Source organism: Notothenia rossii (genome assembly GCF_949606895.1).
Source record: "Notothenia rossii genome assembly, chromosome: 10".
Lineage (NCBI taxonomy): Eukaryota > Metazoa > Chordata > Actinopteri > Perciformes > Nototheniidae > Notothenia > Notothenia rossii.
The window spans coordinates 16,101,540-16,125,872 of record NC_136908.1 but is presented as its reverse complement, the minus strand read 5'-3'; the positions used below and the strand labels follow the sequence as shown (position 1 = coordinate 16,125,872).

Genomic DNA, 24,333 nt, shown 5'->3' with positions numbered 1-24,333 from the left:
GTGAAGGTTCTTTAAAAACTCAAACAAGACCAGGGTCAAAATATGTATTTGTACCAAGAGGACATTCCCCGTTGAGTAACATGCCATTTTCAAATAAGCCCTTGAATCGTGTACTTTTGAAAACTCATCCGTATGATTTGATTTTGTTTACTGTTTGCTTAACCTCACCCCCAATTCTGTGTATGCTCACTGGTTGGGGTGCAGGGTCAGGCAGATAATCTGAAATAGGTAGGGGTTAAGTGTCCTTGGTATGCTTCAGCAGGTATTTCTGTATGGGTGATTTAACCTGAGCCCTCCACTGTGGGGACAACTCACACAACCTCACACACCACAAAGGACATCAGGCTGAGAAAACAGCAGTTATAGACTCTAGTAAGAGGCAGGGATCAGACTGTACAAAACATTTTTCTTTCCATGCCAGACAGGAGAACATTTTTTGAACAGCCTTAAGAATTTAAAGACAAATAAACATTTCCCCTGCAGACTTATCAGTGATTATGGGCTGCGTCAGTTATGCTCTGAGGCCATAATATGAAAGTTTGGAGAACTGTGAGCAAGGGCATTGGAGCTACACTAAAGGCTTTGGCAATGTGATCCTTGCCTGAAACATCATCCCATGTTGGACCGCATCCCAACAGTTTATGAGTGTGTGTAAGAGAGAAAGATAAAGTGAGAATCCTAAGGGAATCTAGTTTATCTGATTGTATAAAACTTAAAAGAGGCCATATTGTTACACAGACGCACAAACACATACTGTGCACACAAACACACACACACACACACACACACACACACACACACACACACACACACACACACACACACACACACACACACACACACACACACACACACACACACACAAACACACACACACACTGCATTTCCTGCCTAGAGCATTCAGTTAATCTCCCGGGTGATTCCAACAATATGCTTTTAGTAACAGATAGAGCTCTTCAACATTTTTTATTTCATCTAGAATTAATATTTGCTTCAATGATAGTGTGGCTCTTTTGGCTTTAAGCCCCCTATCCCCTCTGCCAATAGTAATAGACAGAAATGGAGAAAGAGAGACACAGTGACATAGTTAAGCTCACATCAACCACATTTCAAGCAATGCAATTTTGTTTTTGTACAAGTTTTGACAAAAAAAAAACTGTAAACAAGTGCGAACACAAAACTGAAGCAACCAGCTGAATAACAGAATGTAGCAGCTGAAGAGGCATATATAGTTATTTGGACATGTTAGGTTGTTAAAGAGAAAAATCCAAATGAATGCTAGTCTCTCTGTGTGGATTAGGCAATTGTTAACCAACACTATAAGGGAGGTCAGCCATTTAATAAGGTGATATCCTGTTGGGGAGTTCAGTTAACATAGATACATCACCTTTTATTATCTTGTACTCTGGAAATTGTGAGGTAATAATAATATAAGATATTAGCATAACGTGGAAGAAAATCAAGTAAGTGCTTCGAAAACGTACCTAAAAAGTCCATCTCTGATGAGTTTAAAATGCAGAATATACAAGCAGAAAGGGACATAAAGAAAAGTATACATGAGGAGAGATAGAAAGACAAGTAGGGCGAGTGATAGAGTGAACTGTAAATCATGAAGTACGTACACTGGCTGATGAATAAAAGGCGAGTGAACTACAGAGAGACAGACAGATTCAAGGAGAGGCAAAGATACGGGTCGAATAATATAAATTATGAGATGTTAGCTCGTCGGGTAATTCCGGTGATAACTCTCTCTGCACTTTCGCTATAGCAACACCGTGCCCACTCTGCTGTTGGCACGATGATCGGATCACCATTCGTTCAGGCCACGCTGATTGAGCTGTCAAGGCACACGCATACACACCGTCTTACACAGGCACACACTCGTGCAGATGAGTATTTGTTCATGTGCAACAGAAACACACACACACACACATATACACACACACACACACACACACACACACACACACACACACACACACACACACACACACACACACACACACACACACACACACACACACACACACACACACACACACACACACACACACACACACACACACTTCATCTCTATGTATATATCACTTTATAAATTGCAGTGAGCTGAACAAGAGAAGGTCACCTGAAGATGCATTGAGAGTTATAGAAACAAGCATCACCAGGGTTCAGTCAGGGGGAACTCAGGCAGCGATCCAGGATACAGAGAGACAGCTTAGAGAGGTATAGAGGGTCTCTAAGGGGGTCTTGTACTTGTTCTGACTCTCTTGCAGCACCACACGGACACCACCTTACATCCAAAAACATCCCAAACACACTGCAGTATGATTCTTTCACCTGCCCCCAATTCTAACCACTAAATCACAGTAGTACTTTTTCTGGCGCTTGAAAGTATGCATTGTTGTATGAATGTAAAAGTGGGAATTATGTTTGTATGCATGTCGTTGTAAATGTTCTTTCATTTGCCAGTGTGAAGCTGCTAAATGTGTGTGCATGCAAGCCTACTGCTTTGCATTGTTGAGTGTCTCTTGTCTTCACAGTATGTGTCACTTCATGTGCTTGTTTGTAAAATGTGACCACATGAGCATTCAACCATATGTGATTATTGTTTTGTGTGTGTATGTGTCTGTTCACTGTACGGTATCCCGTGGCCTTCCGCTGAACAAACTAATTAAGGAACAAACACTGCTTCAAACCAACCAGAAAATTACCTTCCAACTCTAACAGGACAACCCAAGGACAGACAAGCAGGTCCTCTATCACATCTAGTCAGAACACACAGCCTAATAGAGGCTTGGCTGGTGTATCCAACAACTACCATGTGTCATTTTTTAACACCCCACTGATTGTAGCTTCAGAGTTAGTGTCTGTGAATGTGTATGAATTTATATTGACATACAGATATATGCTTCTTCCGCTCTGTGCGGCAAATCTAGCTTCCTTGATCAAGTTGACGAAAGCCATTATACATTGTCTTGTGATATCTACTGTAAGTTGAGCATTGTACAACTTCTGACCCAGCTGTAACCTGTTGACTTTCAATATAATATGAAACTAAATTGCTGGTGAGTGTCTGTATCTGTCAATACTATCTAATCCTGTGGTATTTCACAGCCAATAGCTTCCAATTAAGTACTTCTGTCCAGGGAGGTGTCACTGACAGTATCAATAACATCTTTCTGACCTTTTGTTCCTCTTTCTGTTCTGGTATGCACTTATCTTTTCTCTTCCCTTCTCTGTCCGTCACCACACTTTCAGCATAGTATTAGCTCCATGTTTAATTGTATTTACTACACTGCTGCTTTGATCCACAAGCTTTGCTATTTTTCGCTGTTGGATTTGTTCTGAGAGTGTGTGGCCAAGCCTAAACCAAATGCCTTAATTATAAAGGTAATTGTCTCTCTGCTGTAGTGCTGTGAATCAACAGTACACAAATGATGTTGCTAATACCACTACAGATTATACAGTTGCTACTAATAACAGTGCTATTGTTTTGTTTTTCTCTTCACAGTGAAGACATGTGGCAGTAATCTTCAAGGGCCGTCTGGAACCTTCACATCTCCTAACTTCCCAATTCAATATGAGAGCAATGCACAGTGTGTGTGGATTATTACTGCCTCAAATCCAAACAAGGTACATCCCTTCCTCACTCCCTCCCTCTTTGTCTCTGTGTCTACATTTTAATTGTTGAAGTTATTTAACTTGGATGGACCGACACAACCATGATGCATTTATTATGACTGGAACTTGCCTGTAAGAAAATACTTGATTGCCTGGGCTGTGGACACTCTGATGGCAGCTTTCTTTAGAACTGCTTAAACAAACAACAAACACTCAGAACTGCACTTTCTTGGATCCAAATGTAAAACCCCTGACATGACAAATGTGCGTCAAACATCCAGGTTGCGGCTACTAGATAGATCATTGCAATATAGTCTGCTTGGTAAGAAAAAACACATCTAAGTCTGGTTTCAGAAGACATCAGTGAAAGCAAATATGTGTTATTTCCAAATAGGCTTCTATGTCAGATTCAGGTACAGCATGGATTTGATTATTGGAAATCTTTTTGAAGACATTAACATAATCAGTTGGTAGAGAATTTGAGTTGCATTAGCATAGTAAGTGCTTTTGCTGGCGGCAATCTGCTGGTAAAAATCACCTAGTTCAGTTATTAAGTCAGCATCCAGCAACAAAACTAATGTGCAGCAAATGGGCCACAGCCTGTGAAGGACCCCCTACAGCCCTGAAGACCCCCACCTCCTCTGCTGCAGTGCCAATCCCTGTCCTGAGCCACCTTGTGTCATGAACGTATCCCCCCCCCCTCCGGTTTCCCCTTAGGTAACACTATTACCTCCCTCAGCTTTTTGCCGTTGTTTACACTTTTTTTACTAGCCACAGGCTCGGCTGTGGTCATGTTGAAAGTCGTGTGGAGGCAATCCCTAAATCATAGATATGCTCTGAATTCCGTATAGAGCACCATCACATCTTACAGGTGAATGTGGGGCCTATGAAATGTTAAATAAGCAACAGCAGCAGAGGCAAGAGTTATAAAGTCTGCCTCTTTGAAAAGAAAGTGTGTTGAATAGTATGCATCAGTGAGTACACCATGTCATGTTTGAGCGTAGTAACTCAGCTCAAGTTGTCTGCATGAACTAGCTTGAAGGCTCTGCTACATTTGAATTTCATGCATTTTATGTAATTTTAATCAATATAACAGTCGTCCTTACACGCACTTACAAAGTAAGTTTAGCGGCGTTTTTGCATTATTGAAACATGTAGGAGGTTCTGTAAATGATATGCTAGTCAGAGCAAATCAGCATCTAATTCTGTGGGATTGGTTAATCCTGCAAAGGGGTAGATGATAGGCTGGAGGTGAGATGAAAAGCTGGGATTGGTCGCTCTATTTCCCAAGAGAAATCTGATTGGTATTCAGGAGACACTTCCTTATTCCACTCAGGGTCACTGTGGTGACCGCTCTGTCGTCAATAGCAACACCTGCGTCAGCACCATAGGGACACACATACAAATATGCATTCACACTCACATGCACAGGCACACACAGATACTTTAATATTCATATTATCTGAAACACACAATTTTAACATCCACATAAATACATAACAGCCACATGCAAACACACATGTAGACTTTGCTGCTTTGCTCTAACTCAACAACCTTTGTCTCTCTCTCTTCTCTATTCACACACAAACACACACACACACACACACACACACACACACACACACACACACACACACACACACACACACACACACACACACACACACACACACACACACACACACACACACACACACACACACACACACACACACACACACACACACACACACACACAACTCTCCCTGTCACAGCCCAAGGCCTGTGGTTTATGGCCTGGAGCAATACATTCTCTGTTGAAGGCTACATTGTGTATGTGACTGTTGAAGGCTATGGTTCTAATACCCTTCTGCACCCTTTGGTGTGTGTGTTCATGCTTGTGTATGTGTGTGAGTGTACATGCATGTTTGTGTGTGTGCACACGAAGATTGGAATGAATGTGTATCTTTCATGGATTATTATGGATGTTGCAAAACACATTGACCTGTATGAACACCAGATCAACTGAAGCTGTGTCAAGTCATTTTTATAGCCCCTTATCTTTAAAGGATATACCATCTACTGTAATGTTCTATTTTATATCCTGAACATGTCATGCACCACACCGCACCGCATATGTCATACACTATACTGAATCATGCATGTCTTTTATCACACTGCATCATGTAAACTAAATGTCATGCACAATGTATGACACTACATCACATTAAAGGTCTTCACGGGTCTGTAAATGTGAACAGCACCTGACCTTTAGAAAATGGACGTCCATTTCAAAAAAAATACCGGCGTGGATTCCTAGGGGCTAAGACACACATGAACCAAACTGACCCTGTTCCAAGTCCGGCCTATCATGCCCTATTACTGAAAAGCAACTGGAAAGATGGTTACATTACATTCATCAGTTAGACTTATGCTTATAGAAATTGTATAGGACAGAAAATTGGAGGCTTATTACAATACTAAACCCATTAAAAAAGTCATATGAAGTTACAAAGCATGCAAAAGGGATAAACGTGACACAGTGACAAATCATTCAGAATAACTCCAAATCATTATCTATCTTTTTTCATCCGTCTTGGCAAGTTGTTTTATTCATGTGGGACACCTGTGAAGAGGCACATATTAATCATACCATAAAGAAACAGAAACCTCAATATGTAAATGCAGATCTAGCTCATGGATTTACATCTCCGGTTCTGTAAGACTTGTCTTTCTGCCGTCAGATTAATGTCATTTGTTTCCCTTGGATTTTTGGCAGAATCTGTAGAAATATGTTTTAAAGTTTATGAAGCCAACAGCGTTAATCAATCAATTTGATGATATAGATTTTTTCAAAATGTTACATTTTGATATGCATTGTTATCCAAAGGATCAATCCAAGCGGTATTATTCTGAGAACAGCTGTAGCTTTAACAAAGCCAATTCCAGGCAAAAGATCATTTGGAGGCTTTTAATAAATGGGACATTAAATCACACAAATGGCTTAACCATTTATCATAATTTAGCAAAAATACTTAGCTTCTTTGGTCACCTTCTAGTTAAAACTCTGCTCAGGGTTTGTTGAGGGCATTTCAGTGTTTGTAGGTTCATGATGGTTTAAGATATCACATTTTGTCAGAGTGAGTAGTTGCAAGAGGAAATTGCAGGTTGGGACACATCTTGTGGAGTCAAAGGTAATTCACTGGTACAAGAGCAGGTTTTTGCTGGGCAGGTGGTGAAGGCAAACAAACAACGGGGAATTGGCAGATAAACAACAGGTAACCGGCGGGAAAATAGTCGAGCATTGACGATCTGGCGCACTGGCAGTAAAAAGCTGTCCTCAATTAGGAGGCTGATGAGGGAGCGAGGGGCAGTTTAGTTGGCGGGTGAATGGTCAGTTGATCTCCTGAGGGGAGAAGGTAACGAGAAACACAAACACTGAGGGGAGAGGAGGGTCAAGGAGCAAGCACAACACATTCAGAGGAGAGGATCGTCCAAACTGAGCCTCCTCTCCCACTAGCAGAAATGTGCTTTTTTTATAACTTGTTTACTTCTCTCCCTATTTAATACTTTACCCCCTTTCCTCATTCCTCCTGTATCATACGTATTCTCTTTGTTACACTCCTTCTCCCCCCTCATTCTCAGAGGCTGTGTCCTCAGAATTACCCAGATTCTTCATTAAAGAGCTCAGCCTGAAACCAGCAAATTACTATGGAGAAAGAGAGACTAGAGACAGGGAGGAGGGGAGCACTCGTATCACTTTCTCCATTGCAGCCATTTCCACACACAGTCTACATTTCTCACTTGCTCCTACTCATTCACTGGGAAAGAGACATAAAGTTTCTATTTTGTCTCAGTCAGCCACATTCCCTCTCAGTCTGCCCACCTCTTTGCTCCTTCTCTCTCAGGTTAAATGTTAATAGGGTTCTATAGCTCTCTGATGTTATTGCTTCATTTAGTTTTGGCAAAATGAGCCTTTAGAGCCAATCCATTCTCTCATGTTCTCATTTAACCTTGGGGACGGTATGACTAGAGGGCCATTACTATACCGCTCTCTTCCCTTCTTTCCTATTCTCTTTTTCAACTTCTCTCAGAAATAAAATCTTACTGTACTGATATATTATCTTTATCTTCATTTTCCACATCATTAAGTTTCTCCTTTTGCACTTCCCATGTTCCCATCTTCCATGATATAAACAAGTCAAAGCACTTTACATTTGTTGAAACTTCATGTCTACTGTACGTGTCGGTCTGCTTTAGAGCTCACTTATAGAGCAGAAAGAAACTAAAGTAGTGAACATGCTTATGCTAGATCTGCTTTAGAAATCGACAGCCTTACAGTAAGTATAAACTGGCTTTGAGCCACTTCACACACATTGGCATGCACAGTGTCACTCACAGGCTGTGGATATAAGAAGACTGCTGCAGTGCTGCCATGCTGCATATTCAGTTATCACTATGCCCAAGGAAATGTAATGCAAGGGCATTCAGGAAGGAGGAGGAGGTACACTTTTGGCTAGGCTTCCTTTTGACTAATTTACAGGCATTTCATTCATTTATGCCCTGTAGGTCTACAGAAATCCAACATAGAAGCCATGAGGCCAAAATAATAAGATCACTAAAAAACACTGCATAATCTCCTTTAACCCTCTGAGACCCACAGGGCCGTATACGATCCCAAATATCACGTTGTGTTCAAAGCGTCATAACTTCTCTGCTGTTTGAGCCAGAGACATGCCGTGTTTTTCCTCTTAAACTACAGAAACGGCAATAAACAACTCTATTAAGTTTTTCATTGAGAGGCGTTAACTTATTTCGGTGAAACGGATGTGCGTACAGTTTTAAAAGATGCGGATAGTCTCACCTTGATTCTGGCGCATTGCTTATCGATTTGTATGTTTTATAGGTCTATTCTCATCCACCATCTTTGTTTGTGACGTAAAGAGTATAACGGCCCGTCCACACAGCGGCGTGCGTTGTCGCTTGCCGGCGGGGGGGGCTGAAACTCGACCAACAACCAATCACATGAATCTCCCGCCCCGGACACACAAGCACGCAGTTTGATTGGCTAGAGCTTGTACTGGCATATGATTCGATTGGCTCACGCTTCCGCCGAAGCTTCAAAAGTTGAAAATTGCTCAACTTGCTTGCGGCGTGCGTTGAAGCTTCAACGCTTCTGCCGTCATACTTTGCCGAACTGCATTGTGGGAGCGTTGCCTCGCTTTGCTTGCGTTGCTCGCTTCAAAAGTTGAGCAATGTTCAACTTTTTAAGCTTCGGCGGAAGCGTCAGCCAAGATTCATGTGATTGGTTGTTGGTCGAGTTTCAGACACGCCCGCCGGCAAGCTTCAACGCACGCCGCCGTGTGGACGCTGCGTAAGAGTCACGTTTCTCAATCGGACACTCTGAGTGGATGCAGTCACAGCCAATCGGAGTCTGATTCAGAGGGGTGCCTGTCAGTTCTGTTGTTATGTGTACTAAAACGAGAGCCGGTATAATTCCACGCGCGAAAACAAAATAAAAGTTGGAATACATTATTTTACTGTTTTGAAAGTAAACTGAGGTATGGCAAGGAAGTTTACTACAGCTGAGGCTTTGGAGCTGATTTTTCAAGGGGACGATGTTGATGAAAATTCAGACGAATCTTCTCAGCATGCCATGTGTGATTGTGAAAAGGAACTACCGTGATATATACTGTATAATTCCTGGCAAAAAAACGCTCATGGACACGGCCCAAAAGAATGGGCATAACTAATGAACAGAAGAAGTCAGAATCTTCTAATCTTCTAATCAGCACTGAATCTGATACAATGATAATAAATGTGTTGAATTTTCTTTTCAATGTTATGGTTAGCGGTCCTTTTTAATGAAATAAGTAAAAAATGCAAGCTCCTTTTAAAAAACAAGAGATGTTTATGGGCAAATATCCCATATTATATTGTATTGGTCTCTAATGAGTGGCATATATCATTAACTGAGGTTGTGCTGATTTATGGGACATGTAAAACTTTATTATACTGTAAAGAAATGACAATTTATAATGCAAAACACAAACATATACAAAAACGGAAATACCCTATGTGGGTCTCAGAGAGTTAACTTTCTGTTAGTGATTAAAATGGCGTGCTCCTGCATCTTCTTGAAAAGACGAACAGTGAAGCACCTTTTTAGGTCTCTGGTTAAAACTTACTAGCAATGTGATTTAAATGCATTTTCAGTACAGTTGTTGCATAGCAACAGTACAAGCTGTACTTTGTGTTTTCTCTCAGGTGTTTGTTTAGAGTTGGCATCTTCAAAGGAGCCACTGGTGGAGTCAGCGCAATGAAACAGAAGTATTGGGGGAAGTTGCAAAAGGCTCTATCCATCAGTTTTCATCAGCTGAAGCCAGGTCTTCACACAATGGTACAATGTATACCGTCCAAACAGAAGCATGATCAAAGGGAGGGGGGGCAGAGGATTTACTGTATACTGTTGGACAATTCAGTATCCCCCGCCCTGTCTCACTCGCCAGGTGTTTCTGTTATTCCTATAGTACGTGCATCTTCAAACTATCCCTAGATCTTAAATTGGTATATGGGTAGGGAGGAGCCTGCCCCACCTCATTGTCTCCACGAAAACCAGAGGAAGTGCTTTATCAAGCAGAAATCCAATTCTGTCGCCTCATTGGCTAGAAGCCAAAGATGGATGGAAAAAGGGGAATGCAGCAGCCAAATAGAACGAGAGAGAGAGAGAGAAAGAGAGAGAGAGATTGCTATGAAATACAACCTATTATGGTACATGTGAAATATGTAGTGTTCAGTTTCATCTATCACACGCACACACACAAGAGACACAAAAGGCACACATGAACAGTAACCAACCAGCCTCAGTAATGAGTTCAAGTATAAGTTGACTTCAGTTCAGCTGACACATTCTTAGATACACACGCATACATGGGCACAGTATAATTTATTTATATTCCAGCTGTGTTTAATGCTGTGTGAACAGTGCTGATGTGGCATTAGGGTGTAAAGGACGTGTACAAGGAGGTTTGACCAGCCCTTCTCTGTCGCTACTCTCTGCAGGTCCGCTCCATTTCCTACTGCAGATCAAAAAAAGCTAAAAATAATGTATTTCTTAATAAAATAAATAGGCCACCATTGGTAGCAGTTCTCATGATATACTTCTCAGTAACTGCTCCCCTTAAATTAAATGTATTCTGTAGATTTTGGGGATTTATTAATGCATTTATTGCCATCACCATGCTTTTTCAAGACTCTTTTCAATTCTATCATTTTATAGGCCAAGTTTCACTTTTTATGAAAATAACAAAGCAGTGTTGAGGAAATATTCCCAACTGCATCTTCAAAAGTAATCCAAATAGCTACATCAGCATCTAGCAAATGAAAAGCTTTCTTTGTAGACACACAGATCAACTGTAGTGGCACATTGGCAAATCCCTGCTGTGACTATTTGGAAGTTTTAGGAATATTTTCCCGTCAATTAGCACAAGTCTGAAGTTCTTCAGTAAATACCAGCACAAGTATGAGACCATGAGGCACGTGCAGGTCCAGAGGGATTTCTTTTATGACATGACATATAGTGTCTTGTATGCCGGCATGAAGTCCAACCAGTACATAACTTTTCATGTAAATATAAAGCCAGTTGCTTATTGAAACAAGAGTGTGCAACATTCAAAAGTATACAACATGATATTTTAATTCTTATAATCATAATGATTAACCCTTTAAATGCAGGATCTGGTCTTGCCTTTAGATAAAGTAAAATTCTCAATATATGCTGGTGTACCTCATTTATTGTCAGAATTGCAGTTGTATATATAAAACCTGCTATGTGCTAATAGGAGAACTGTGATAAGTGGGAAAATGGTGACAATGTAATCACAGAGAAAGACGCATTCATCTCCACAAAGCTGTTCATGTCGGTATAAATTAGTTTTTTTTCGTGTGCATTTGTGTGTGCTTTAAAATATGTATGCTTGACTGCCTTAATGTGTGTGTGTGTGTGTGCTGAGAGAGTTTAGCAGGTTAGTAGGTGATGCTTAATCCAATCTGCCTTACATGCCGATAAGGCTGAGTCAGCATTGTTGGTGTCAGACAGCTCACTGCTACATCTCATAGGCCTCCCCCTCTCCTTTAACCCCCTTATGGTCATGTCAGGTTACAGTGGTATTGGCGCTTTCCAGCTCTTATGATTTTATCTTGGTAATTATCTAAAAAGAGTTTATATTTGATGTCCCCAGGTGTCCAGGTTGCAAATAGTAAAGGGGAAAAATAACTATATTTATTTATACTTTATGAGTCAAAAAGAATGTTTGAGTACAAACTACAAAAACAGATACTCATAAATAAGAACATATTGATATGCACGTAAATATGCTTAGTGTTAACTCGCCAGGCTCAGACCTGTGTGATGTTTTTGAAGTCCTCCAGCGGAATATTGAATATGGAAATCTGTAAATTCCTCACAAGGAAATGGGAAGTGGAGGCAGAGAGGTTTCAGTCTCCCCCGAGGGTCAAGCAGGAATTCTAGTTTGAGATATTGCACATTGCTAGCATCAAAGGTGTGCTCATTATTACCCATTCATTCTCTTTGTTGCCACCTCCTCTCTCCTTGTTCAATCTTCTCCCTTCTCTCAATTTCCTCTCATCCTTTCTTTTTGTGTCTCTTCTGCTTCTCTCGTCTTCTTTTCTCTCTTCTGCTCGGCCAAATGTGTTTCTCTCTGGTCTTAGATGAAACAGAAAATGTCGGTTTAATAATTTCTCACACCAAGTTTTGAGCTATTTGCTGATTCGCCCAGCTCCAAGTGCGGCTCAGGAGGAGTTCCTCATCTCTTTCTAGTTCTTCTTGTAATCCTGAATGAACTCTGTTGAAAGTATCATGACACAGTTCTACGTCATTTGAACTGATGTTCTCAGAGGTTGCTAATGTTTGTCGTTTTTTAAGGATCTTTTTCTTCTTTTCCTTCTTCCTATGAATTAAGCAAACCTGACTTACCTATATTCAAATACCGTAGCAGTCGATTGACTTTAAATGAGTTGAGCGTGAAGTTGCTTGAAACTGACATGCTATGTTTTTTTGTTTGTGAACTTTAGGTTATCCAGATCAACTTCGAAGAGTTTGACCTGGAGATAGCCTATGATACTCTGACCATAGGGGATGGAGGGGAGGTGGGGGATCCTACAGCTATTCTGCAGGTGTAAGTAAAACAACATCCTTTCATACAGTCCCATATATATATATATATATATATATATATATATATATATATATATATATATATATATATATATATGGGATTATATATATATATATATATATATATATATATATATATATACATATATACATATATACATATATATATGTATAAGCCCATATTCATGCTGCTGCAGTATTTTAGACTTTTTTAAGAACATTTTAATTATCCAACATATTTTATATTCTGTATATTGTTTATATTAGATGTAATATTTTTCATTTTCATTTTATTTTTAATTATTAATCCTCTATTCCACTTTTTAAGTATTTGTATATTTAATGTCTGAACACACTGCTGCTTCTGTAACGAAATAATTTCCCAAATTGTGATCAATAAAATATCTATCATCTATCTATCTATCTATATGCCATGTGAAATTATAAAAACATGCTTTGTTATATCATTATTTTCTGAATCGAAGAATCATGTCAAAGACAACCTGAAAAAAGTGAACTACCTGCTTGTAAAAAAAAAACAGTGAGAAAAATATTCCGGGTATGTTTAACTTATAATTCTAAAAAACCTCACACAACCTTCAAATAAGGAAGTTAACAAAACCAGAACCAAAGCTTCTGTATTTTCTTGAAAATCCTGCATTTTAAGTCAGTTGACTTCTTAAAGGTACAATGATGGGATGCATACAGAGCAGGCCCTGCTGCCGTACCAGACAGATTATGTCTACAAAACAGCTTTACCAAAGTAATGTGGTGAGATAAACTCCTTAGAGGTGAATGCAATAACTTGCAGAAAATGTGCTGTCTTAACTGCGATTTTGCATTTGAGTAATTGTATGAAGCAGGTGTGCAACTCACAAAGTATTTCCATAATGGCCAGCTGCCGTCATGAGCAGCAGCGTTATCGCCAGACTATCAAACGCCTCACAACACAGTTAACATGTTTCACATAAACTGCAAATGACCAGAGTTAAAACTTTTCTTTTTATACTCTGTCCATTTTCATTCTGGCTCTTGATTTAAGTCATCACCTGATAGCTAGCTTGAAATCCTCCATCTTTTTTGGCGCACTTAGTCAGATCGTAAAAAAGTAGTTTGCATTATGTGTAACCGTTAAAAAGATGGACTGTTTCCAGATTTTGGGAATGCTATTCAGTGCCCAAAAGGATAGCAGATGTAAAGCCTTTGCACAGTTGATGATTTGAATTCAGTGCGGAGTCAATCACTGATAACTCTCATGCCTAAAAGGCGTTGGCAACCAGAAAAATGGCTAGATAGTATGAATGTGCTGAGAGCAGTCTGCTGTTCTGAGGCAGCATTCTGCTTCACCAAAGCAACCCAAATCAAAGCATTTATCCACTGCCAGTTTGTTCACATTGAGAGCGCCACTTGAACATTTCCGTATGGCCTTGATTGGAGTGATGACAATTATACTTTTTAAAATAGTGATTATCATGGCGATGATTTAATATGAATGTATTTTGTGCTCCAGACTATCAGGAAGCTTTGTTCCTGACCTGATAGTCAGCCTGACCCACCAGATGTGGCTTCACCTTCAGTCAGATGAGAGTGTCGGATCCATAGGGTTCAAGATCAACTACAAAGGTAAGAAATTAGCATTTGAGAGAGATGTAGAAAAGTAAATGAATATAACGTTTGTGAGGGGGTTGAAGAAAGATTTCTAACCTTAAAAAAAGGGGAAAATACTTTTTTTGTAGACTTTTTCAGCTGCCTTTCCAGTGGTTGCGTATGGTACCAAAGCATTTTGGGCCAGTGTATGTAACATGAGAAATGCCGAAGTTGCCTCAAAGCCCAGCTCCACTTCTATATTATTATATTTACAATATTATAAAACAAGCCTAAATGAAGAAAATAAGAAATATCAGATGTGTGCAGTTTGGCATCTGAAGGTATTTTATTTAGATTTTTCAAGCTATAGATAAGTGATCCCAAAATGTTGGTACGCCTTCCTCTGTTTAAGCCAGCTGAGCTTGAACACAAGAGCCTTGCTGAGACTGATTTCCAACTGTCCCAAGTATTACACTTGGTCAAATATTATTATAGAGAGCTAAAATACACATACACATCACAATATAATGATGTAACAAGTAGTCGTTAATTATTTAAATATTACAAATAATAAAATTGTTGTGAACAACGTGGAAGTCTGACATACAGTAACATGAACCAGTGAAGCTAGAGTTAGCTAAACGCAGTAAGACTTGATAGTGGATTTAAACAGATCAAGTTCAACTTCGAGATGGCTTCAATGTCCACAAAAAGCCCAAAGAGTTTAAAGTCAGATAAGCCCATTAATGCTCAGAGTCACAGTTTGCAGTTGAGCTGCAAAACTGTGGAAATAAATAAAAACAACATGATACTAGGCTGGTTATATCAAGCTGGGATTTACCATCAAAGAGAAGCTTCTAAGGCTTTGTAGTCTCGGTGTCTCTTTCATTGTTTTAGTTTTGTTGTCTGCAGTGGGATGGTGTTCTTGAGAAATCTTGGTTTAGTACATATTTGTACGGGGTCTTGGAAGTTTGGCAACTTTTGCTTTAGTGCATATTTTAAGGCTACAGTATATACGATCTTTTTTTTCTGGGTTTATATTTCATGTTCAAATTAGACTTGTATCTCACAACCCCTGCCTTATATCTTATTATATAACAGTTTGTCTCTTCTGTTGATTTGGCTCTTGTGAGAGCTTTCCAAAGTTCCCTGCTTGATAGATGTAGTGCGACTCTGATTACAGTCCATGAAACACAGAGAGGTGAGCTTTGCAGCACAAATTAACTTTGTGTTCCTCATTTGGGTGTCATCGCCGGTGGATTTATTGTCATAATGAGGTCACAGTGCTGACTCTGCTCATGCAGTGAGTTCCTAAAGTGGCAGGACAACGGCAAATTGTTTTGATATATCTGTGCCCTTTATTCTCCTTGAGTTTCAATGTGAAGTTCAAATAATACAGTACAGTGTGGAAATTGCGATTAAAATAACTCAGTAAAATGTAATACATTTCAAAATAAAGTAACATTTTTTCTTTAATCCTGAGGTCTCCCATGAAAACAACATTTGAATGAAATGGCAGTAAAGAAATGCTTAAGATATAGGATACATTTTAAATGTTCATACATGGCATCCAGAGTGACAAAAACACTGGAAATATTTTACCTGGATGTATATTATCCTTAAGTCTGACTTGTTCACTCAAATCCAAATACCATGAAGAATTACATCCACACTACGAGCAAGATAAATGTGTTGTTCTCCGATAGGCTGGCTCCATCACCCACAAGATTTACTATAAAGGAGGGCGCCTGTAGTATTAGTAGGTGGCTTTGAGATATCTGTGTGTTTTTCAGAAAGAAAAGGGTGTGTGTGTGTGTGTGTGTGTGTGTGTGTGTGTGTGTGTGTGTGTGTGTGTGTGTGTGTGTGTGTGTGCGTGCGTGCGTGCGTGCGTGCGTGCGTGCGTGCGTGCGTGCGTGCGTGCGTGCGTGCGTGCGTGCGTGCGTGCGTGCGTGCGTGCGTGCGTGCGTGCGTGCGTGCGTGCGTGCGTGTGTGTGTGTATTCCTAGAGCCACATCCCATAGACCTTGGCTATGAAATATAAATATTATCAGTAACTTTAGCCTTGCTGCAAAGTCACTGATGCACTACACAGTGTGTGTGTGTGTGTGTGTGTGTGTGTGTGTGTGTGTGTGTGTGTGTGTGTGTGTGTGTGTGTGTGTGTGTGTGTGTGTGTGTGTGTGTGTGTGTGTGTGTGTGTGTGTGTGTGTGAGTGTGTGTGTGTGTGTCAGGCAGTTCCTCCATCAGTTAGCCAACAAAGCCCTACCAACAAGCCACTCACCTCTCTCACTCCTCACCTCCTCTCCCGTCCCCTCTCTCTATGTGCCTGTTTCTCTCTCTGTGTCATTTTTCCTCATTAGCCATCACTCCCTTCCCCTTCTCTCTTTTTCTTTCTAAAAGCACAACATGTTCTCTGACAGTTTCTCACTAATGCACTGTTGTCTCTGCTTCTCTCTTTACTATTCCTTTTATCAGACACCTCTTTTCTCTAGCGTTATCTTTCAGATGACCAGCACTAAGTCTTACTTTCTCTTTCTCACTCTTCATCTCTGTTTCTGCTTTTCTGTGTCTCACAGTCACTCTGTCTCTTTCCCTCTCTTTGTCTTGCCACCATCCATCTATTATTAAACCCAAGGTCAGCAACCTACCAACTCTTTGACTCCACTGCCTATTACAAGGCATACACACACACACACACACACACACACACACACACACACACACACACACACACACACACACACACACACACACACACACACACACACACACACACACACACACACACACACACACACACACAGAGTCTAAACTGCCTGTACATCAATCTGAGTGTCTACCTTTAATTGTGACTTGTCTTGACACAGCTATAGATTTAAGGCATCACTGCAACATTACTGACATCATTTACATTACAGTTTCAGTGTGTTTCTGTCTACTCTGGGAATACATATGTTGATCTTAAGCTTATATATCTGTTTGCACGCTCCATAAAGAGGTGTCATTGAGGTTTTAGAGCATACTATATCCGTGTGTGTGTGTGTTTGTGTGTGACTGTGGAGTTATAAAACACCTATGTACTCACACTTATAAAGCCTGAGATTTGCTTTACCCTTTAAGTTCAACAACATCCAAACATATTTTAAATGATTCATTTTCCCTTTTGTATGAAATGAAAAAGATATCAAGTGAGTAACGGCATTGATGCAGGTCAGGGTTTCTCCGTATATGTTCACAGAATGATATCTCACTTACAATTGATTTGTGTTGGTTAAAAAGACACAGGGTTACAGCTAATCACTCAGTTTCAGTTGTATTTATAATGTATCCCTTTATTCTAATTTGCCTACTTAAGTTTTAAATATTACAACTCAGATAAGAATGACGGTCATATATATTTCATGTATTATATAAGTTAGTCTTGAATATTTTACCTTATGAAACGAGGCACATTGATCATATAATGTAATTTTGAATGTCTTCTGAATAAATAATACATATCCAATATATGAATATGTCTTAATATTCAAACTCAAAGGCAAACTTCATAAAACAAAGTGCAGGCAGTAAAAAATGTGAGTCCATCACATAAAGTCATATATGATTTACTTAACTTCTTATAAGACAGAAAGTAAGTTTGGTGTTTAGCTAGCAGCGAGTAATATTCCGAATGCACCTGCTTCAGCTCGTCTTCTCCTGTTTTTCGTTGTAATCAGTGATTGTTTGCAAAGTGGAATTGTTGGTATATCTCTGAGGGGCTCCAGCAGTATTCCATCACCGACTCATCTCACTTTTGAGATTTTAAGGGGCGCCACGGGAGAGAGAGGGAGAGCCCTGCCATCGCCGTGTGTAATTTAAATGCAGCAGCTGCCAATTGGATTGATGCAGGATTCAACACTTCACACAGAGTAAACCTTCTGTTCCACTCAGGAGCAGCAGCTGATTTGTGCCACTTGAAACAGGCACAGGTGCTCATTTGCCCTCATTCACCTGCTGCTCACGAAAGGCCACATTGTGACCATGGATGTGGCAAGTAACGACACCTGTCACCACATCTGATTGATTGAAATGTCTGATGGACAGGGGTGTGTGCTGTGTCTTTTCTGAGGCCATATTTGAGCTTTTCACAAGACCTCAGGGCTATCAGAACATGATGTTTACCATTCCTATGTTATATATTATCTTTAGTTAGAACAAATGGCAAGTCAAATCTAAAACAGGAAACAAATTATATAGGAATACAATTTAAATCCACTTTTCCGATATGGTGGCCATGCATAACAGAATAATAAGTGCAAATATGTCACCTGTCATCCATTTTCACTGAAATACATGTGAGTGGAGATTTTGAGAATTTGTTTCCCGCAGTGAGTCATTCCCTCGAGCTCCGGCTTTTTTTAGTGCATCATTCTAGCATTATCCCATCATCCTGTGTTATATAACTCTGTGTTGTGGAGACTACAAAGTGCAAATTCAAATGCAAAGGGCCTGCCTCACGGGCACTTCTAAAAGAGGGCTAGATGGTAAACGTGTCGTTCTCGTGACAAATGTTTTTTATCTCTTGCTTCAAATCCTAGATTGTAGTGGTTTTATCTCATTGCATGCTTTTTACTGACCTGGAAATACTGTGCAGCAAAAGCTCAAATGTCGAACACATGATACTGCAGCCTCTGTAAGGGACAACATCTCACCCCTGAATTTCACTTTTTCTGTATCATCGCTGTTTCCGCTGCTATTTTTTCTCTCCTACTCTTCTTTTCAGCAGAATCCCATCAGCTAGTCATAATGTCAGCTCTTACTTTTAAGATTTTATTTTAGATTTTTCATCTGCTTTTTTATAGTTTCTAATATGAGATTCATTTTATAGGAGGAAGAGATGTCAAGGTGGATTTTTACTGCATAGTTGACCTCCTGCTGGATGGGTCCTCAGTATGTGTGTGTGTGTGTGTGTGTGTGTGTGTGTGTGTGTGTGTGTGTGTGTGTGTGTGTGTGTGTGTGTGTGTGTGTGTGTGTGTGTGTGTGTGTGTGTGTGTGTGTGTGTGTGTATTATTAATGTCCACCTACATTTGTGCACCCATGTGTTTCGGTGTTTGATGGCGAGTGTGTCTGGTGTGGGATGTCACTGTACGTAGGCATTGTAGAAATGTAACAAGATGTATAAATTCCACTGCGTGCCTGGTCACAATTCAGAGATTAAGTGAGGAAGAGAGATGAGACAAGAAGCATTTGAGGCAGCTTAACTGCAGCTGAACTTTGTGTGGTACCGCATTTGTAAAAAACGTAAATTACTGAAGGAGAACACATTTAGAAGCATGGTCAAACACAACAGCGTCTTGTTTTTTCATGTATGAGACTCCATTCATGTTGACTGAGTATGTACTGCAGCTGCCTGATTTGTATTCGGTCCTAGAGAAGCCCAATCCTGTAGAAGCAATGTAGTCCAGGTACTGAGCAGGACCATCTCAATCACACAGCACTAAACAGCATTTCATTCAGAGTGACTGAAACACCATGAAATATGATTTCATGAAATATTCATTCACAACATGAACCACAAATGTGATTCAATTTTACACCCAATAACTTTAGGATTGGGGTAGTGAGCCAATGCCGACCGCTTTCTTGGTTATGTGTGTGTATATTTGCACATGCGTGTGTTAATACATATATTTATATATGTATATACAGTATACATAACCAGAGTAGCAGCATGGAGGTCGGATCGTCACCAAAACAAACAAATAAGTTATCCGAAAAAGGTTCATGACAAAAAAAAAAAAAACATATACTGTATATATACATGTGTGTTTCACCTGTGAATGGCCTACCTAATCACCGTAAACGGAAAAACAGCAATTCATTTTGTTGTCATTAATTATTGACACATGTAATGTTCGGGCCTCTCGTAGCGACCAGTCCTACGGAAATTAAATTACTATATATACAAAAAATGTCTTTCTCTCATTAGAACTGAATAATATATTCCATACATTTCAAACCATCTTTGAAATATTTGTCCTGATTCCTATTTTGACTGATGCTCATTTTACATTTATCTTACAATAAATGGCCATGAATTGATTAAGACAAGCTGAAGTTACTCAAAACCTTTGAGATGCTGTTTAGATCCTTATTAGTCATTCAGTAATTTGAAAGGCTAGTCAAAAAGCAGATCCAGGTGGTTCAGAGCTCATTAGACTCTTTGTTTTTATTATAAGCAGAACATAGAAGGTGCATTCACACCTAATAGTCCGCTAATAGTCAGTTTTCTGGTGCGCACCAGACGACAGTTTGTTACATTGTTTCATTTTTCAGAAGGTTCGGTTTGCGTTCACACGGGCAAAACTCAAACGGACTATACACTTTAAACACAAGTCATGTGCACGGAAATGCTGTTCAACTGTTGGTCAGACATTAAGGGGGTACAAACGAAAATCCCGGAAATTTCTACCGGAGCCTCCGCCATGGAGCATCGGCACTTTCGGCAGGTTATTCTCATGCTGCTGTTAATCTGGAGATCAACAGACACTAGTAGCGACCCACGCATATGATTATATAATCAGACAACGTCCGTTAAAAAACATTATAACACATATAATGAGACGTTCTGCAGTAAGGAGGGGCGTTTCACCGACGACAGGTGTTCTTACTTTTATGTAGCTGACGGAGAATTTTTACTTTACACAACACTGTTCAACACTTCATTCTGCTTCACTCTTTAACTAAACAACCGCGGACTGCGTTCACACCAGCAATGAACCGCTCCAGAGTTCGCAAGCAAGCGCTCCGAGGCCACCTATTTTAGCGGACCAGAGTCCGGTTGTTTAGTTCACTTAAGAGGTCTCGGACTGTGTTCACACCGACCCAAATGAACCGCACCAAGTGGCTAAATGCACCAGGGTTCGATTCAACCGGACTATACAAGGCAGGTGTGAACGCACCGCTCTCAAAGTGCACCAGATTGATGCTTTTAACTTCACATTTTCACTTTGTTGCAGTTTATAGATTACGGTCCCTTCTTTCATGTAACAGATTGTACTAAAGTACTTTTGTGCTCAATTATGTTACTGTACTAGTGCCGAGAGATAGGGAGTCAGAGGCGGTGCAAGGAAGGTGCAAAATGGAACTTTATTCAAGAGCTGCAAAGGACATGTTGCCGGGTCGCAGCCCGGGTCGACAAGAGAGAGAGCCAGGAGGGCACACACTATATAAAGGGAACACACAATATGTCCGTGTGGAAACAAAACCCCAACTGCAGTTCCATGTGTGAATTATGAACCAATGTGTTAATACGTGGTCACCACACAAGTCCGCCCAGAATTCAAACATGGCAAAATAAACCGTCGCGCCCGTGGAGGAAGCACCACAGGGGCCGAGGAGGGCGGGGTTGCAGGTGAGGACCGGGCCTTGGAACGGGCCGACGAAAGGGGGCCGCAGAAGAGGGCAGGGGCCCTAACGAGGGTGAGGGCACCTCCACCGGGGGCGGGCCGGAACGGGCCGCCGTAAGGGGGCCGCAGTAGGTGTCGCAGAGAACCCAGCAGGAAAAAGTGCTGCCCGGCCGATAGGGCTGTACCCGAATATTCGAATATTCGTTCGTTGGTCAACTACTCGGGTTTCAATTTCATTATTCGGATATTCATTTTTTAATTTTTTTCAAAAAAATGTTTTTTTTTCTTCTAAATGTATGCTATTAATAAAGGCGAATTACCATATTCTTATACTATATTTATACTTTTGAATTGCACTGTTAAAATGCGGAAATATATACAATCTCAGCCTGTGCTCCTGACCTCGCGTTCACTCACAGTCACGAACGCAAACGGCACGCTTCATCTCGTTTCACCCACAAAATGCCGAAGACTTCAGCTGTTTGGGACCATTTTAAATTGGACGACGGTAAGAAGAAGGCAGTGTGCCAAATATGCGACAAGAAACTGGCCTACCACGGTGGCACAACAACTCTGAAAAGTCACCTGGATGCTGTAAGTAGTAGCCTAGCTTAGCTTAGCTGTTGTCAAGTTGCCATGATGAAGCTGCTTTATCCGCCGTTTAAACAGTAACGTTACACATGATAAAAACGTGCACTTACTTTGCTTGGAAAATAGTTGCAAGCAAGCAACCACATTTTTTTTTTATATTCGTTTTTTAATTTAACAAGTAGGTAACAAGCATGGGCGCGGGAAGGGGGGTGCTGAGGGCGCTGCAGCACCCCCTAGAATTATTATTTGACGGTTATTGCTGCTCCCGCTGTGCATAATCTGTGTAATATGTAGCCAATAAATTCCACATTGTTGGTAAAATAATATTTTGGCCTGCCCCGAATGTTTTTTCTGTAGCCCCGGACAATTCTACCTCAATAATATAATACATTAACCGTGCTTTACGTGAATCTCATCAAGACAATAGAAAGGACGGCAGGACTGTCATTTCCCGTGTTCAGTGAATGCAACAGAGGCAAGACACCAGACCAATCAGAGAGTTGCATGGAAATAAAAGTGTGCTTGTGTCATTCAAGCTCGCGGCTCTGTGTGTGTGCGGAAATAGCGCATTTAGTGTGTGTGACAGAGGGGGAGAGAGAGAGGGACCGGTGCCAGCAGCAAGGACCGTGTTGTTAGCATCTGGTTAGCTAGCTGCACTAACGGACATACGGAGCTGTTTGTTCCACAACAAGCTGGAGGAGAGCACTCCTCTCAGACTGAGGGGCTCAGGTGAGCTAAAGGACTCTGAGTGTTTAGATAGTTAACTTTATTCTAAGTTATCTCATTGGGTCTCAAACGGTTTGGTCAAAAATTATTCAAAAGATTATTTCCGCGGCACACCTTCATATGATCATTATAGTTATAAAAAAAATAAGAGAATAAAGGAAAAACAGTTATGAAATACTATATGGCAGTAAAACAAGAATACAGTTTGAAAGGGGAGTGATTTGTAAAATATCCATAAAGAAAAAGAACATCTGCTTACAGTTGTGTTTCATCTGGGTGTTGAGAGATGTATCCATAGATCGCTTAATGTTGCTCTCAAAGTGCACCAGATTAATGCTTTTAACTTCAGTATTTAAAAAAAATCTTCCCGGGGGAACATCCCCCGGACCCCCCTAGAGGAGGTGAGGTCCGCTCCCCACTCGTAAAAAATAGCACTTTACCCCTGCCTATATGCCGTGAGCTGATTATCGAGCCTTCATTGTAACAGTCGCGGGTGTGCTGTGTGTTTGCGTGTGGGGAGTTTTTTTGTGCGTGCTCTATAGTGCCCGTAATAGTGTTCACTGGAGTCCAGCACCTCAGCACCCCCACTCAAAATACCTTCCCGCGCCTCTGGTAACAAGGTAACAAGTATGACACTGTTAGGCCTACTGTTACGGCTATGTTATTAAAAGTGTTGTTGTAGAAATATGTGTTTTGTATCTTTGTTTGACTGTTCAGGTTTTAAAATGTTATAGACGGAATTTGGAACCAGATTTGGTCCCCGGGCGCTGCACTGCGGCTGGGTTAAATGCAGAGGACACATTTAGTTTTAATGTTTGCGAGTACTGAGACAATAAATAAATATAAATCGTAATAGTATGCTCTTTCTGCGCTTCTGCTTAACAGCGTGTTTTCAGGTGTCTCGGATTCGGAGCGTGTTATGAAACCTTTTGGGAAAAAAAACATTTTTTTGAAAAACATTTAAAAAAAAAAAGAATACAAATCTCTCCGCACCGAATATTCTAATATTCGCTGCTGATTACTACCGAATATCCGGAGCCTGAAAAATGGTATTCGGGACAGCCCTACCGGCCGCAGGCGAAGGCACGGCGGCGGCGGGCATGAAACCTCCGGAAGGACGGAGTGGAATCCCAGGAAGGCAGGAGCATTCACCCCGGGAGGAAGGAGCGCAACCCGGCAGCAGGCAGACGCCCAACGGTGGCAGGCACGAAGTCCTCAGCAGGCGTTGAGGTATCCCCGTGAGGCAGGA

At 40.7% G+C, this 24,333-nt stretch overlaps 1 protein-coding gene across 6 annotated transcripts in view; it reads left to right on the top strand.

The window, feature by feature from the left end:
• csmd3b (CUB and Sushi multiple domains 3b) overlaps window positions 1–24,333 on the top strand; it is a 373,567-nt gene that overhangs the window by 239,458 nt on the left and 109,776 nt on the right. For all 6 annotated transcript variants that reach the window (XM_079656201.1, XM_079656206.1, XM_079656205.1 and 3 more), the window contains 3 exons: window positions 3,512–3,633; window positions 12,694–12,797; window positions 14,307–14,419. In XM_079656201.1, the coding sequence (XP_079512327.1) occupies window positions 3,512–3,633; window positions 12,694–12,797; window positions 14,307–14,419 (339 nt within the window). The remainder of the gene's footprint in view (window positions 1–3,511; window positions 3,634–12,693; window positions 12,798–14,306; window positions 14,420–24,333) is intronic.